This window comes from Thamnophis elegans, chromosome 13 (assembly GCF_009769535.1).
Source record: "Thamnophis elegans isolate rThaEle1 chromosome 13, rThaEle1.pri, whole genome shotgun sequence".
Classification (NCBI taxonomy): Eukaryota; Metazoa; Chordata; class Lepidosauria; order Squamata; family Colubridae; genus Thamnophis; species Thamnophis elegans.
Genome location: NC_045553.1, coordinates 26,423,147 through 26,439,187, shown reverse-complemented (window position 1 = coordinate 26,439,187; position 16,041 = coordinate 26,423,147). Strand labels below are relative to the sequence as shown.

The window sequence follows — 16,041 nt, the reverse complement described above, 5'->3', positions numbered from 1 at the left end:
CCTAGTTTTGATCCCTTTAGTGGAGAGGCCCACCTCTTCTTCCTAAGAATCCACCTCATTGTTTGATAGAAAATAGGATTCTTTATTGGCCAAATGTGATTGGACACACAAGGAATTTGTCTTTGGTGCATAAGCTCTCATTGTACATAAAAGCTACAAGTGATCAATCATGATCATAGTCATCCTAAAAAATACATTCATCATAAATCATGAGATACAATGCTTCGTGGTAGTCATAGGGTATTAAATAAGCAATCAACATAAAGCATACTGGGAAACTAAATAAAACAATATAAATCGTAAAATACAAGGAACAAAGTTATAGTCATAAGTAGAGAAGGAGATAGGAAAAGATGAGAAGAATAATAGTAATACAGCCTTACTAAATAGTTTGACAGTGTTGTGGGAATTAGTTGTTAAGTAGAGTGATGGCATGAGGGGAAAAACTGTCATTGTGTCTAGTGGTTGTGGTGTGCAGTGCCCTATAGTGCTGTTTTGAGGAAAGAAATTGAAACAATTTATATCCAGGATGTGAAGGGTCCGTAGATATTTTCACAGCCCTCTTTTTGACCCAAGCAGTATTTGTTGTTGTTAGTTGCAAACTCATGTTTGACCCATCGCAACCCCATAGACAATGTTTCTCCAGGCCTTCCTCTCCTCTACCATCCTCTGGAGTCCATTCATGCTCACGCCTACTGCTTCTTCGGTGACTCCATCCAGCCACCTCATTCTCTGTAATCCCATTCTTCTTTTGCCCTTCAATTGTTCCCAGCATTGGGCTCTTCTCCAGTGAGTTCTTCTTTCTCATTAGGTAGCCAAAGTATTTGAGTTTCCTCTTCAGGATTTGGCCTTCTAAAGAGCAGTCAGGACTGACCGGTTGGATCGCCTTGCAGTCCAAGGGACTCTCAGGAGTCTTCTCCAGCACCTGAGTTCAAAGGCCTCAATTCTTTGGCACTCAGCCTTCCTTAGGGTCCAACTTTATAGCCATACATTGCAACTGGGAAAACCACAGCCTTGACTATATGCAGTTTTGTTGTCCTCAATGGAAGGCAGGTTGGTAGCAATTGTTTTTTCTGCAGTTCTAATTATCCGTTGAAGTCTGTGTCTGTCTTGTTTGGTTGCAGAGTTCTTCATTATGTTCTTCTGAACTGTAGAGTGCATATGTGAAACAATAGATGGAGGTCTTTTTCTGTCTCCAACCACTTTTGGGACTCTTTCTGTTTCTTATAGGCATTCAGCGAGCTATTTTTCGGCAGGCCATGCGCCATTGGGAGAAGTATACTTGCGTGACCTTCTTGGAACGAAGCGATGAGGACAGCTACATTGTGTTTACACACAGGCCATGCGGGTAAGCAACAGGAAGACTCCGTCATCTGCTCAATTGCATAGTCTTCCTCTAGTACAGAGGAGGAAACCTTAATACTCTCAAGTTTCAAAGACAAGCCAAGGAATATAGAGCATTGCCAAGTGCTTAATACATTGGATCAAAGGTCAATTGATTGCTCAATCAAAGGTCAGTTGATTGCTCATCCAGTGTCTGTTGTGTAGTCATGTTTATGCCATCAGAATTTCTGGAAGAACATTTGGGAGAAATGAACTGAATCAGAGACCGGAATGATTTGAAACCAAGAAGCAGAATCCCAGGAAGAATAACTTAACCAGTTTTTAATTTTGCTCTTGGTCTCTTAACTCTGATATTGACTTTAAAAAAGGACAATTACCTTGAGTTCTCCATGGCACCGTAAGAACATGGTTAGTTGCAAGTATCTCTAGAACAGGTAGAACATGACACTATCATTAGAAATAGAAGCATACTTGAAGCAAGCCTCAGATTCCAGTCCCCTTTCTTTCTTCCTTCTTCAAGAGTAGCAATAACAAGAGCCTCGGTGGCGCAGTGGTTAGAGTGCAGTAGTGCAGGCTACTTCTGCTGACTGCCTGCTGCCTGCAATTTTCAGTTTGATCCTGACCAGCTCAAGGTTGACTCATTCCTTCCATCCTTCCAAGGTGGGTAAAATGAGGACCCAGATTGTTGGGGGCAAGAGGCTGACTCTGTAAACCGCTTAGAGAATGCTGTAAAGCACTGTGAAGTGGTATAGTTTAAGTGCTATTACTATTGTTACTTAGACTTATATACCGCTTCATAGTGCTTTACAGCACTCTCTAAGCAATACGCAGAATCAGCATATTGCCCCCAAACATCTGGGTCCACTTTTTTTTAAAAAAAATGCTCCATGCATGATAATTGAACTTAGATATGTGGTAGCACTAAATTTACAAAACTATTTTGCTTTCTTTTCCTAGCACAGGTTCAAAGACTTTAGGAGTCATCAATAACATTATTTAAATTACTTTTAGGTTGAGGTTTGAGGTTTATTGGATTTATATGCCGCCCTTCTCCCAAGGACTCAGGGCGGCGTACAACACAAAAGAAAACACATATTACAAAAATTAACAGGGACATTAAATAAAGTATCCCAAAAACCCAATTGATATTTACAATAAAATTTTAAAAATTAAATTAAAATTAACAACCAAATTAATCCTATATTTTATTCTATTCAAGCCAGGCCGGCTTGCTGGAAAAGCCAACTTTTTAGGGTGCTTCGGAAGGACCGGATGTCAGGAGTTTATGCTTTTTAATACTCACATACATATATATTGGGACGCCGTGGCTCAGTGGCTAAGACAGCTTGGTGGTTCAAATCCCTAGTGCCATGTAAAGGACTGATCTCCTGTTACTTTTCCCAGCTTCTGCCAACCTAGCACTTCGGAAGCACATAAAAATGCAAGTAGAAAAATAGGAACCACCTTTGGTGGGAAGGTAACAGCATTCTGTGTACCTTCGGCATCTAGTCATGCCAGTCACATGACCATGGAGACGTCTTTGGATAGTGCTGGCTCTTCGGCTTTGGAGCCGAAATGGAGATGAGCAGCGCCCCCTAGAGTCGGGAACAACTAGCAGGCATGTGCAGGGGAACCTTTACCTTTACATATATATTTGTATTTATCTTCATTTGGATCACTTCTCTTGGGGAAAGGAGTATGGGAAAGGAGAATGTTTCAAAACTGTGTCCAGTTTTAGTCATCACACTATAAAAATGATGTTGAGACTCTGGAAAGAGTACAGAGAAGAGCAACAAAGATGATTAAGGGACTGAAGGCTAAAACATATGAAGAACAGTTGCAGGAACTGGGTATGTCTAGTCTAGTGAAAAGAAGATACGATAGCAGTTGAGGGACTACCATAAAGATGAGGGGGGCAAAAGAGCAGAAGACAAGCCAAGGAGAAAGGATGGAAACTAACCAAGGTGAGAATCAATCTAGAACTAAGGAAAAAATTCCTAACAGTGAGAATAATCAATCAGTGGAATGGTTTGCCTTCAGAAGTTGTGGGTGCTCCATCACTGGAATCCTTCAAGAAGAGACTGGACAGCTATTTGTCTGAAATGGTATAGACTCTCTTCCTTGAGCAGGGGATTAGACTAGACCAGGGGCCGGCAAACTTAAACACTCAAAGAGCCATTTGGATCCATTTCCCACAGAAAAGAAAACACCGGGAGCCACAAAGGTCCTAACCGGAAGCCCCCTGTTCAATTCTGGAGCTGACCGGAAGTTCAGTTCCCCCACCATAGAGTCTCCTCCTAGCGCAGCATACTTTTTCCTCTACCTGTCATAACCGAAAGCCCTATCAATTGTGGAGACAACTGGAAAACCCTCCCATTGCCATAGAGTCTTCTCCTGGCACACCATGTTTCTCCCTCCCCCCCCCAACCAGAAGCTCCTCTCAAAATTGTGGCACCAACCGGTGACGGAGCCGCAGCAGAGGGAGGAAAGAGACACATGCGGCTCCAGAACCGCAGTTTGCTGACCCCTGGACTAAATGACCTCCAAAGTCCCTTCCAACTCTGTTATTTTATGTTCCAAAAAGTTTACTTTTTAGAATTGGAAAAAAACCCTAACGTTTCTTCCATGTTTTGAACTTCCATAACTTCCATGGCCTTCCTATAAATCATGCATTCAACCTAATGATCATTTGTGTCCAATACAGGTGCTGTTCCTATGTGGGGCGCAGAGGGGGAGGCCCCCAGGCCATATCTATTGGGAAAAACTGTGACAAATTTGGCATTGTGGTGCATGAGCTGGGCCACGTCATTGGGTTTTGGCATGAACACACACGCCCAGACCGGGATGCCCATGTCTCCATCTTCCGGGAAAATATTCAGCCAGGTAAACAGTTTTATCTTCTTCTTCTTTGCATCCTAAGTGAATCATGAAAACCAGACAAACGCTATGCCAGCCTTCCAAATAGCTATGACCCCTACAACAGCCATTAGAATACATGTTCTTGCACAGGAACAGGAAGCTCAAGTGCAAAGCCCAAGAGAAGGTGTGTGTGTGTGTGTGTGTGTGTGTGTTTTGCATTTGTGCTTATAAATAAATAAAGGGAGACTAGTATAGATCTATTTCAAACTATTTAGCTCTCATCAGTTAGCCATACCCTTACTGGGATTCGAACCTGGGCTGTTTTTACATGCTAGGCAGTTGTATTAGCCTATAAGCCACAAGCTGTCCTCCCTTATCAGCTGAACCAAGGAAATGATTAAGTGTTATGTCAAAACACTTGGTATGGCCAAATATGGGAGGGAGCATACAGCCCAGGTTTGAATCCCAGTAAGGATATGGCTAGCTGATGAGAGCTAAGTAGCTTGAAATAGCTCTATACTAGTCTCCCTTTATTTATTTATCAGCACAAATGTAACACAAAAATGGTTTCCTGCTGGAAGGCTCCTAGGTGACTTTCAGACTGGAGCTGAAAGGCAAAGAGGAAGCAGTATACCCCCTCCCATATTTGGCCATACCAAGTGCTTTGACATAACACTATCCTTCACTCTCAACTCCATGTGCTTGGTGCTCCTGTTCACGATGAAACCCTCGTTCCAATCAGCCTCCCAAGTTTCCAGGGTCTTTCTCCCAGCTTGGAACTGAGCCAGATGAATATTTCTTCCAACAATTCTCTATATTAAGAAGAATTAAGGCAGACTTTCGCAGTTGGAAAGAATCCCATGACTGGCCAAGTGTCAGCTGAGTTTGCTTATTTAGTTACGCTGACCCACAAGCACCCAGAGCTGACTCAGCATTTCTTTATTTATCAAATTTTAAAACCTCCCATTTCGCTCCCAGAGGGACTCAGATGCTGCACAAAGAAAAGATTAAAAACAATATAGGCATATCCATGTTTCTGGGATTCACATATTCTTCCAAGATGTCTTGCATCCTGCTTGATACTAGTCCTCAGTATTGAAATTGAGGTAGTCCTCAATTTATGACCACAATTGAGCCCAGCATTTCTGTTCCTAAGCAAGACAGCTGTTAAGTGAGTTATGCCCCATTTTATGACCTTTTTGGCCACAGCAGTTAAGTGAATCACTGCAGTTGTTAAGTTAGTAACATGGTTGTTAAGTGGGCTTTGTCAGAGGTTTGCAAAAAGTGATCACATGATCCCGGGACACCGCAACTGTCATAAATATATGCCACTTGCCAAGTGGTCGTAAGTGTGAAAACCACTTAAGTTGTGACTTATGTTTTAAGTTGGTATTTTTCAGTGATGTTGTAACTTCATACAAAGACTAAACAAAGTCAAGGGTTGCCTGTACACTAGTGGCCCAAATTGTGGTAACCTTTTGGGAAAAGTGTATTTTTGAGATTTGATAGCTAATAGCACCACTTTTGTTTTGAGTAGTACCATAGAATTACATATCAATGAGAAGATGATTTAATCAAGAATGTAATGCAACAAAGTTTGTTCAATTATCTGTAGTCTATAAAAAGTTGCCAGCAATAAAACCCAATGAATAGAAGCAATCATTCAATCTTGGTTTCACATCAGCTGCAGAACTAAAAGACTTGGTTCACTTCATGGGAAGACGTTGTAAGGCCATAATTCATGCTAAAGGTTACCCAACTAAGGATTAACTGACACGGTGATAACTTTTGTATATCTCATTTTTTTCTATGTGATTCACTTTTCTTCTTTATAACTGATATTCTAATAGCAAATCCTTCATAAAAGTTATCTGGGTACTTGAGAGACCGCCTGCTGCCAATTACCTCCCACAGACCCATTAGATCTCACAGGGTTGGCCTCCTCCGGGTGCCATCTACCAGCCAATGCCACCTGGCTATTACCCGGGGGAGTGCCTTCTCTGTGGCAGCTCCGGCCCTCTGGAATGAACTCCCCGCAGGGATTCGGACCCTCACCTCTCTCCAGGCCTTCCGAAAAGCCGTCAAAACCTGGCTTTGCCAGCAGGCCTGGGGGTGATGAGTTCCCTCCCCTCTCGACATGTATGGCTGTCTACTTTTATTATTTTTATTTTGTCTTTTATGTTCCCCCTTTTTTTCCCCTTGAATTGTTCGCAGCCCTGAGTCCTCCCGGAGAAGGGCGGCATACAAATAATAAAATACAAATACAAATACACTGCATTCTTGATTAAATTATCTTTCCATTGATATATAATTTTATGGTACTACCAAAAAAAAAAAGTGGTGTTATTAGCCATCAAACCTCAAAAATACACTTTTCCCTAAAGGTTTCCACAATTTGGGCCACTACTGTATATAAAATGTAAAAAGAGGCAAGAGCAATGTTAAAATGAAAGGCAGAGGAAGGATTTTCAGGGGGTCAACCAGTCCAATGGCTGCATGCTCCTCTGTGCACCCCAAGGAAGGTTGCAGAGCCATGTTGAAGGCCAGAGAATGGGAACCCTTCTCTCCGGTGGAGGGAAGAATGTCCCCCATAGTAGAGGCAACAGCTGAGAAGGACCCCACCGGTGGTAATTCTTTGACTGACAGAGTCCATCACACACCTCCCCTTCCTGACCGGATGGGAGGGGTTGATTTAGTTTATTTTAACTTTATTATGACTTTATTGTCATTGCACATGGTACAATGAAATTAAATGCCGTCTTCGGTGTTCATTACAATTATAAAAATAAAAACACAAAGATACATCCTTTACATTCTATATAATTGAAATTGAAAACTCAACATTGCACTATACCATAGAATTGAATATGGTTACTGCTCTGGGAAAGAAGCTGTTCTTCAGCCTACTTGTCCTTGTTTTTATTATCCTGTACCGTCTGCCAGATGGTAATAGTTCAAAAAAAAAGGGGGTGCCCAGGATGAGATGGATCTTTAAGGATGTTTTGAACTTTCTTAAGGCAGCGGGAGCTATAAAGCTCTTCCAAGGCGGGGAGAGGACAATCAATGATCCTCTGGGCAATGACGTTGACCCTCTGGGGCGCTGTCCTATCTGCCGCTGGGCAATTGGCAGAGCAACACAGGTGCAGTAAGTTAGTTAATGGGACGAAGACAGTTCTGTAGGTAAAACTGGTCCCTAATCCATATAGGATTATGGGCTCAGATAATGGTTTTGTGTTTTTTGGGGGGGTCACAAGGGGAGAAATCAGAGGCTGCCATTAATAAGCAGGGTGTGGAAGGGAAAACACCAAATCTGCTAACCCTTGGGAGACGATATTTGCTCCAGACCATCTAAGCCCAGGGTGTCAAACTCAATTTCATTGAGGGCCACGTCAAGGTTGTGTTTCCCTTTGGGGGGGCAGGGTGAATGTGGCCAGTTTGGATGTAGCCAACTCGATGTCACTCGTGTCGAAGGCGCCTCTGATAGCCCAGGCACTCTGCCAGCGAAGACGGACTCCCGAGCTCCGTTTTCAGCTGCAATGGCTTCCTGCAACCCTCTGCCAGTGAAAACGGAGCTTGAGAGAGCTGCCTGTGGCGCTTTCAAGCTCTGTTTTTGGTTGAGATGGCCTCTTGCAACCCTCTACCAGAGCTCCGTTTTTGCTGGCAGAGGCACTGCAGGCGAGTCCTTTGCTATTTCCAGGGCAGCCCTGCAGGCTAGATCTAAGCACCCCGCAGGCTGGATCCTGCCCCCAGGCCTTGAGTTTGACACCCCTGCTCTAAGCTACCTTGCAATTTTCATGCTTCTTCCTCTTGGTCCTTCTGCAGGGCAGGAGTACAACTTCCTGAAGATGGAACCTGAAGAGGTGGAGTCCTTAGGCGAAACATACGATTTTGACAGCATCATGCACTACGCCAGAAACACCTTTTCCAAGTGAGATTCCCAAGTTACCTTGTTTTACATGTTTGCTTAGCCTATGCATATTTAGCTTATTTTTCTTCAGCTGAATGACACACCTGAGGTAAATATACATCTATTTACTATCTATCTATCTATCTATCTATCTATCTATCTATCTATCTATCTATCATCTATCTATCATCTCTATATGTATCTCTGTCTCTCTGTGTCTCTCTCTCTCTCTCTGTCTCTGTCTGTCTCTGTCTCTGCTCTCTGTCTCTGTCTGTCTCTGTCTGTCTCTCTGTCTCTGTCTCTGTCTCCCTCTCCCTCCCTCGCTCCCTCCCTCCCTCCCTCCCTCCCTCCCTCTCTCTCTCTCTCTCTCTCTCTCTCTGGCTTTGGGCCAGTCTCTCTCTTTCTCAGCCCAACTCACCTCATAGGGGTGAGGAAAATAGGAGGAGGAAGGTGGGTTAGATGCGTTCACCACCTTGAATTATTTGTAAAAATATTAAAGGTGGGGAAGGAAGGAAGGAATCAATCTGAGAAAGTTGCCTTTCTTGATCAATACCTCTGGATAGGTCAGCTATCTATGTCTTGTGGTCATTTCTACCCCATACTTTGAGCAGATAAAACTTCCAGACCAGGATAGCATGTGTTTATCTACTTGGATGGCTGCTTCTCCTCCAGGTGCAGAAAATAGCCAGTTTCTGCTGTGCAACTTCCCTTCTGCATCCCTGTTGTGTGCAGAAGGAGTGGGTGGGTGGGTGGGCTTTGATGAATGCCTGAGCTTGGGAGTGAAAAAAGCAGCTGCCTCACCCACATGGCAGTGGATGCGCCGGCACCAGAAGGCATGAGGACTTGGGGAACAAGGGAAGGGTAGGGGGGTGAGAGAAAATGCCTGTTAGGGGCAACAAAAAGGAAATATTATTGAATCTCTTTTCCTGTTCTGAAGTGTTACAGAGTTGGGATAGTCCACTAAAACTGTAATCACCAACTGGTGGTCTGTGAGAAAGTTTTGGTGTTCCGTGGAAAAATTATTTGCTTTGCTGGCTGAGGAACTCTGGAAATTGAAGTCAATAAGTCTTAAAGTTGCCACGGTTGGAGACCCCTGTGCTGGAGGATCATTTTGTGATGGCAACTACACACACTTTTCCAGAGAGAAAAACACATTGCATGACGGCTCAAGATTAACACAACCATCCCATCTTGAAATAGTCCCAGCAGAATTTAAATCAATCTCTACCAAAACTAGGAGGAAACACCCATGTTTGCCTCATTCCCTTACTCATAATAAACCAAAGAGCATCCTTCCATAACTCGTCTTGCTTGAAAACAAAATAAAAGCTAACTGTCTCTGCATCGCAAGTGAGAACACAACTATGGCTTTTCTAGATATCGACCATTTCAGATATGGGTCCCTGACCCCTGGGACACGGCTCAATACAGGGCTGTGGCCCATTCGGGACTGGGCTGCAGAAGTGATGGGCAAGCACATGAATGCCCGCACAGCTACATTTGCATGAGGAGCATGTGAATGGCCGGCTCTCATGTCCGCCGCTTCCTTGGAATCATCCCTCTCTCCCTCCATTTGGACCACAAAGCCAAGTTCCATGTTCTTCTTCTTTTTCTTTCTTTTCTTTCTTCCAATTCTTTTTTATTGCCCTTTGCTGTGCCATTTGGTATGCCCCCATTCGTGTTTTCTTTTGTCTCCTCACCTTATTTCCCCCGTTTCTTTTATTGTAGTGCATTTTCTTTGTGGTATGCTGCCTCCCTTCTTCCTGCTCTATGCCTGTCCAATCGTTTCGTTTCCTTTCTTCCTTAATCCCCTTTCCTTTCTTTGTTGGAACTCACTCCCCCTTTTTAATTTCCCCAGTGTCACTGTCCTTCCCAGTGTAATCATTGACGTGTTTTTTATTTTTATTTTCCTTTGCTTCTATAACCTTTTCTATAGTTCCGCTTTTTTTTCCTTCTTCCCTGCTTATTTCTTGTTCCTTACTGTCTAGCTTAACATTTTTGTTTACTGTATTTTTCAGCGTATAAGACGCGCCAAGATTTTGAAGAGGAAAATAAAAAAAAGTTTTTGCATTCTGCAGACTTCCCAAAAATGGCCCGTTTTTCTTGAAAACGGGCCTATTTTTTTCCAAAAAAATGGCATGAATAGCCTTTAGGAGGCTTGTAGAGTGCTCCTGGGTGGTGGGGCCAAAATGAGTAAAAATGACCAATTTTTTTGCAAAAGTGGGCCCGTTTTTGGTCACAAAAAGTGCATGCATAGCCTTTAGGGGGCTTATAGAGTGCTCCTGGGGGGCGGAGAGGGGAAATTGAGCAAAAAACAGCCCATTTTTCACTCATGTCTGCCCTCCCCAGCCCCCAGGAGCTCTCTGGAAGCCTCCTAAAGGCTATGCACGACCATTTTGGTGAAGGGGTGGGGCTTCAGGAGTCAAAAAATGCTGTATTCAGTGTATAAGATGCACCCAGATTTCCAGTTGCTTTTTTGAGGAAAAATGGTGCATCTTATACTCCAAAAAAAATTGGTAACTTTAGTGATTCATGCATATTTTTTGTAATCTCACAAAATTCTTCAAACTCCCAACTCTCCATAGTACACAGCTTACAATTTACAGTTTCTCTTTTAAAATTTATCTCAGTTCATTACAGTTTAAAGTCCACAGTTTCTTTGTATTTTCTTCTTATTTTCCACTTCTAATTGGATTCAAATATTCCAGTTCAGCTCCAAAAAAAGAAAAAGGAAGTTCTTCCTAAACATGGACATGAACAAAGGAAATGAGTACAAATAAATGGGGACGGTAGGATAGGGACGGTAGGCACACTGGTGCACTTTACAGACCTCTTAGGAATGGGGTGAAGTCTACGGTAGACAGTTTGAGATTGAAGCTGTGGGGATTTGAGGATGTAACAACGGAGTCTGGAAAGTCAAAATGGAAAGGATTGCAACTTCCCGTGATCCCGTCAACCATTTCCCACCCCGAACCAAATTAAGTTCACATCTTTTCAGCCAGATTACCTAATTCCACAGAACGAAGTTTGATGGATGAGTGGAGAGATTATATGTGGAATCCCAGTGGAAAGGAAGGATCATAAACATATCTGGCATTTCCTGCTGTGGTAGCCCTTTCCCTCCCCAGAGTCAATAGAGAGGATTGTTCTCCAGAAAATAATCTCCAGATCTTGAATGTCAGTAATTTTATATCTGCAATGTTAACCCTTTCCTTGAGAACCTGATAAAAGCTATAGTTTAGTTTCAGCCTGTTGTTTTGTTCCATCTGCTGGCCTTCTCCCCGTCTGAGATCAAACCCTTCCACTCTTTGCAAAATGTAAACCATTTAATATTCTGAATGCAGAGGCCATGAGTTACAAGTACAGATTAACAGAGTTGGAAGGGACCTTCTAGGTCATCTAGTCCAGCAGTCACCAACTGGTGGTTCGCGAGAAAATTTTGGTGGTCCGCAGAAAAATTATTTGCATTTCTTATGTTGCACTACATCAGGGCTCCTCAAACTACAGCCCCTGGTATGGATGCATGCAGTGAACATTTGTGTTGCTGCAGAGAGTCTCCCCCTTTGGGGTCTTTTTGTGCAGGTTGGAGTGGGGCAGAAATTCCGACTTGGGGTCTGCTTCAGCCTCCTGGTGAGAGGCTTTGGATGAAGGCCAGATGGTGGAGGGAAGCACCACTGGTGGCACAGAGCCGGAGGGCCTCGTTCCAGTAGGACTGCATCATGGCCTGGAACTGGCTGACCATCTCAGGCCGCTGAGCCTCCAGGTGCTGGTACCTGGCCTTGCACTTCCGCAGGCTTCCCTCTGCTTGGCAAGCCTATGCTCCTAGTCCTCAGTGAGGTGCTTCTGCAATTTGAACTGAGCTCTTTTGCCAACTCTTTCTCATGGTGGCTGCTTAGCTCCAACAACTGCTTCCTACTGGGGGCCTAAGGAGCCCGGGAGGGGAGGGGAGGAGTGGCTGGCAGGAGAGGGGTGAGTAGAGGCAGGCGAGGCACCCCACAATGTGAGTGACATTGAGTTGGCCATGCCCACTCAGTCACATGACCACCTAGCCACGCCCACACAGCCAATCATTAGGCAGATCATATTAGGGGTCCGTAGGATTTAAAATTATGAATTTAGTGATCCTTGAGGTCCAAAAGATTGGTGGCCCCTGATCTAGTCCAACCCCCCACCCAAGCAGGAGACCCTACACCATTTCTGACAGACAACAGTCCAATCTCTTTTTGAAAGCTTCCAGTGATGAAGCTCCCACAACGTCCGAAGGCAACTTCTGTTGCACGGATAGATTGTTCTCACTGTCAGTTGTCTCCTTGTAGTTTATTACAGTTACTCCCCAGGTTGCAATTCTTCACTTAGCGATTATTCAAAGTTACAAAGGCATTGGGGAAAAAGTGACTTGTGACCGTTTTTCACAATGACAACTGTTGCAACATCCTCGTGGTCGTGTGATCAAAATTCAGACATTTGACCATTGTCTCATATTTATGACGGTTGTGGTGTCCCAGGGTCACATGATCCCCTTTTGCGACCTTGTGATGAGCAAAATCAATGAGATCCTGCCAGATTCACTTCCCAATCATGTCACTAACTTAACAACTACAGTGATTCACTTAACTGTAGCAAAAAATGTCATAATATGGGGCATTTCATTTAACAACAGAAATTTGAGGCTTAATTGTGAACATCATTCAAGGACTGTATTGTCATTGGGATGTCAAGAGTTTGTGGATGTAATTGACTAATTATTGTCACATTGCATCTGACCTCCAGCGTGGTAGGAGAACTAAGGTGTTGGACTAGGATTTAGGAGACCCAGGTTCCAGATCCTCAGCCATGGGAGTATCTGGGTGACTGAGCCAATCCCTGTCCCTGAACAGACAGTTCAGACAGTCTACTCTAGTGGGGTTGGAGCTGAAATAGAAGTTGTTGTTGTTGTTAGTAGTAATGTCCGACCCATCACGACCCCATGGACAATGTTCCTCCAGGCCTTCCTGTCCTCTACCATCCTCTGGAGTCCATTTAAGCTCACGCCGACTGCTTCAGTGACTCCATCCAGCCACCTCATTCTCTGTCGTCCCTTTCTTCTTTTGCCCTCCATCTTTCCTAGCATTGGGCTCTTCTCCAGTGAGTCCTTCCTTCTCATTAGGTGGCCAAAGTATTTGAGTTTCCTCTTCAGGATCTGGCCTTCTAAAGAGCAGTCAGGGTTGATCTCCTCTAGGACTGACCGTTGGATCGCCTTGCAGTCCAGGGGACTCGCAGGAGTCTTCTCCAGCACCAGAGTTCAAAGGCCTCCATTCTTTGGTGTTCAGCCTTCCTTATGGTCCAACTTTCACAGCCATCCATTGCAGCTGGGAAAACCATCGCCTTTGCTAGACGCAGTTTTGTTGGCAGAGTGATGTCTCTGCTTTTTAGTCTGCTGTCAAGATTGGCCATAGCTTTCCTCCCCAGGAATAAACAGAATAGGAGTAGGGAAAGCCATATTCCAATCTGTGCTCAGCCATGGAAATCCCCAAATGATTTTAAGCCAGATATTCTCTGTAGATCCAACCTACCTCATCAATTTGTTGTAGTAGGGATAAAATAAAGGGAGATCCCCATGGAAGTTTGGAAGAGAGACAAGCTGGTAATCTTATCGATAAATAAATCAACTCGGGGAAGAAAGCCAATGGAATTGAGCGCAGCTTCTCAAACTGATCTTGCCTCCATTAGACCACCCTTTCTCACATGCCTTTGCTTGTTGTTAAGCCGCACTGTTGCTTCCTAGGCCTCTTCTCTCTGGACTCGCCTTTTCTTTTTGTGGCTGTTCAACCTTGCTCCGTAAGGAGGCTGGATTTGCAAGCAATGTTATGTGTGAGCATTAATGGCCACAGGCTGGGAAGGTGTGGCCCACTCAATGTTCATTCTTGCTCAGCAATTTTCTGCATCTCAGCAGGTTTGGGCTGGTATGGTCTGCGTTATCCTGGATATGGAGGATATGCCTCTGGGTGTCTCCTCAGAAAAATTAACACAGACTCTTCCAGATGGATATTTTTTGTGCCAAAGCTTCACCTTGTAAACAGAGGAAGATCTGCTTATCAATCCTGTTAGCTCTTTTCCTGGAGAACTACCTTGTCTTCCGCATCTTTGCCTTTACAGTTACCTACAACCGCTGTTGCACAAATGCAGTTTAATGACACAATTTAGCCATGCTGTTTTGCTCACTTTGATGTACCAACTTTCAGAAACTCCAGACTAGGGGGGTCAAACCAATGGTGAAATCAACTTTTTACTATTGGTTCTGTGGGCATGGCTTGGTGGGTGTGGCAGGGGAAGGATACTGCAAAATCTCCTGTCCCTCCCCACTCCAGGGGAAGGATACCATAAAATCTCCATTCCCTCCCCACTCCAGGGGAAGGATACTGCAAAATCTCCATTCCCTCCCCACTCCAGGGGAAGGATACTGCAAAATTACCTCCACTAGACCGATTAGATCTCACAGAGCAGGCCTCCTCCGAATTCCATCCGCCGGCCAGTGTCGACTGGAGACTACCCGGAGGAGAGCCTTCTCTGTGGCTGCTCCGACCCTCTGGAACGAACTCCCCGTGGAGATTCGCACCCTCACCACCCTCCAGGCCTTCCCCATAGCCCTTAAAACCTGGCTGTTCCGACAGGCCTGGGGCTAAAGAATCGTTGCCCCTATCTCGAATGGTATGATTGTTGCGTTTTTTAATTATGTATTGTTTTTGTGTTGTTGTTAACTGTCTGTATCTCCCCTTGTTTGAGTTGTGAGCCGCCCTGAGTCCCTTCAGGGAAAAGGGCGGCATACAAATGAAATAAAACTCTAAACTCTAAAATATCCATTCCCTCCCCACTCCAGGGGAAGGATACTGCAAAATATCCATTTCCTCCCCACTGTAGGGCCAGCCGGAGGTGGCATTTGCTGGTTCTCTGAACTACTCAAAATTTCCACTACTGGTTCTCCAGAACCCATCAGAACCTGCTGGATTTCACCCCTGTGTCAAACTCAATTTCATTGTGGGCCGCATCAGGATTGTGCTTGACCTCAGGGTGTGTGTGTGTGTGTGACAGAGTGTGTGTGGCCAGTTTGATATCACTCGTATTGAGGGCATCTGTCACCCAAGCACTCTGCCAACGAAAACGGACTCCCGAGAGTTCCGTTTTCAGCTGGAATGACCTCCTGCAACCCTCTGCCAGCAAAAATGGAGGTCAAGAGGGCTACGTTTTCGCTGACAAAGGCACCATGCTACTTTCTCTGCTACTTTCAGGGCAGCCCCATGGGGCAGATCTAAGCACCCTGCATGCCAGATCTGGCCCCCAGGCCTTGAGTTTGACACCCCTGCTCCAGACTATGAATTGGGAACCAGGCAGTGAGCCACCTAAGATAGTTGGTGTGTCTAATGGAAGTTGCAGCATTCTCTGAGTAACAAGAGGGATTGAACTTTCAAAGTGACATGAATCTGGTTCAGGAATTTGTGACCCAGTTGTCAGATCGTTTCTTTAGTGCCCTTCCATTCAAAAATCTTTCCCTAACTCGAGTTTTAGCAATTGGTTTTCAGGAATCTGGGTTGGGAGACAACGTTTCATTTAGCTACTGCAATTAATGACCTTCGGGCACCAACCGTTCTTGCTGTTGTTGTTGTTGTATCTCTGCTGAAGACTATTTAGCAACTCCTGGTAATTTAAGCTTTATTCCAAAGCATAGGAACCGTGTAAACACTGCCATAATATATGTGGTTGAGCTGAAATGGTGTGAAATGAAGTAATACTGCCCTCTGTTTTGAGAATTCCCTTGTTATGGATCCAATCATTACAGGAAATCTTTTTGCCAATATCTTCCATAACCTGTTAAATCCTGATATTATACAAATTTTTTCTGGTACTTTTTGAGCTACTCTGGTATCATTTAGTATTGCAACATATGTACAGAAGGG

General features: G+C 44.3%; 1 protein-coding gene across 2 annotated transcripts in view; it reads left to right on the top strand.

Annotated features, from left to right (window-relative positions):
* The window catches only part of BMP1 (bone morphogenetic protein 1), a 198,854-nt gene that overhangs the window by 118,412 nt on the left and 64,401 nt on the right, over nucleotides 1-16,041 (top strand). For both annotated transcript variants that reach the window (XM_032229024.1, XM_032229025.1), the window contains exons 4-6: nucleotides 1,231-1,348; nucleotides 4,049-4,227; nucleotides 8,026-8,131. In XM_032229024.1, the coding sequence (XP_032084915.1) occupies nucleotides 1,231-1,348; nucleotides 4,049-4,227; nucleotides 8,026-8,131 (403 nt within the window). The remainder of the gene's footprint in view (nucleotides 1-1,230; nucleotides 1,349-4,048; nucleotides 4,228-8,025; nucleotides 8,132-16,041) is intronic.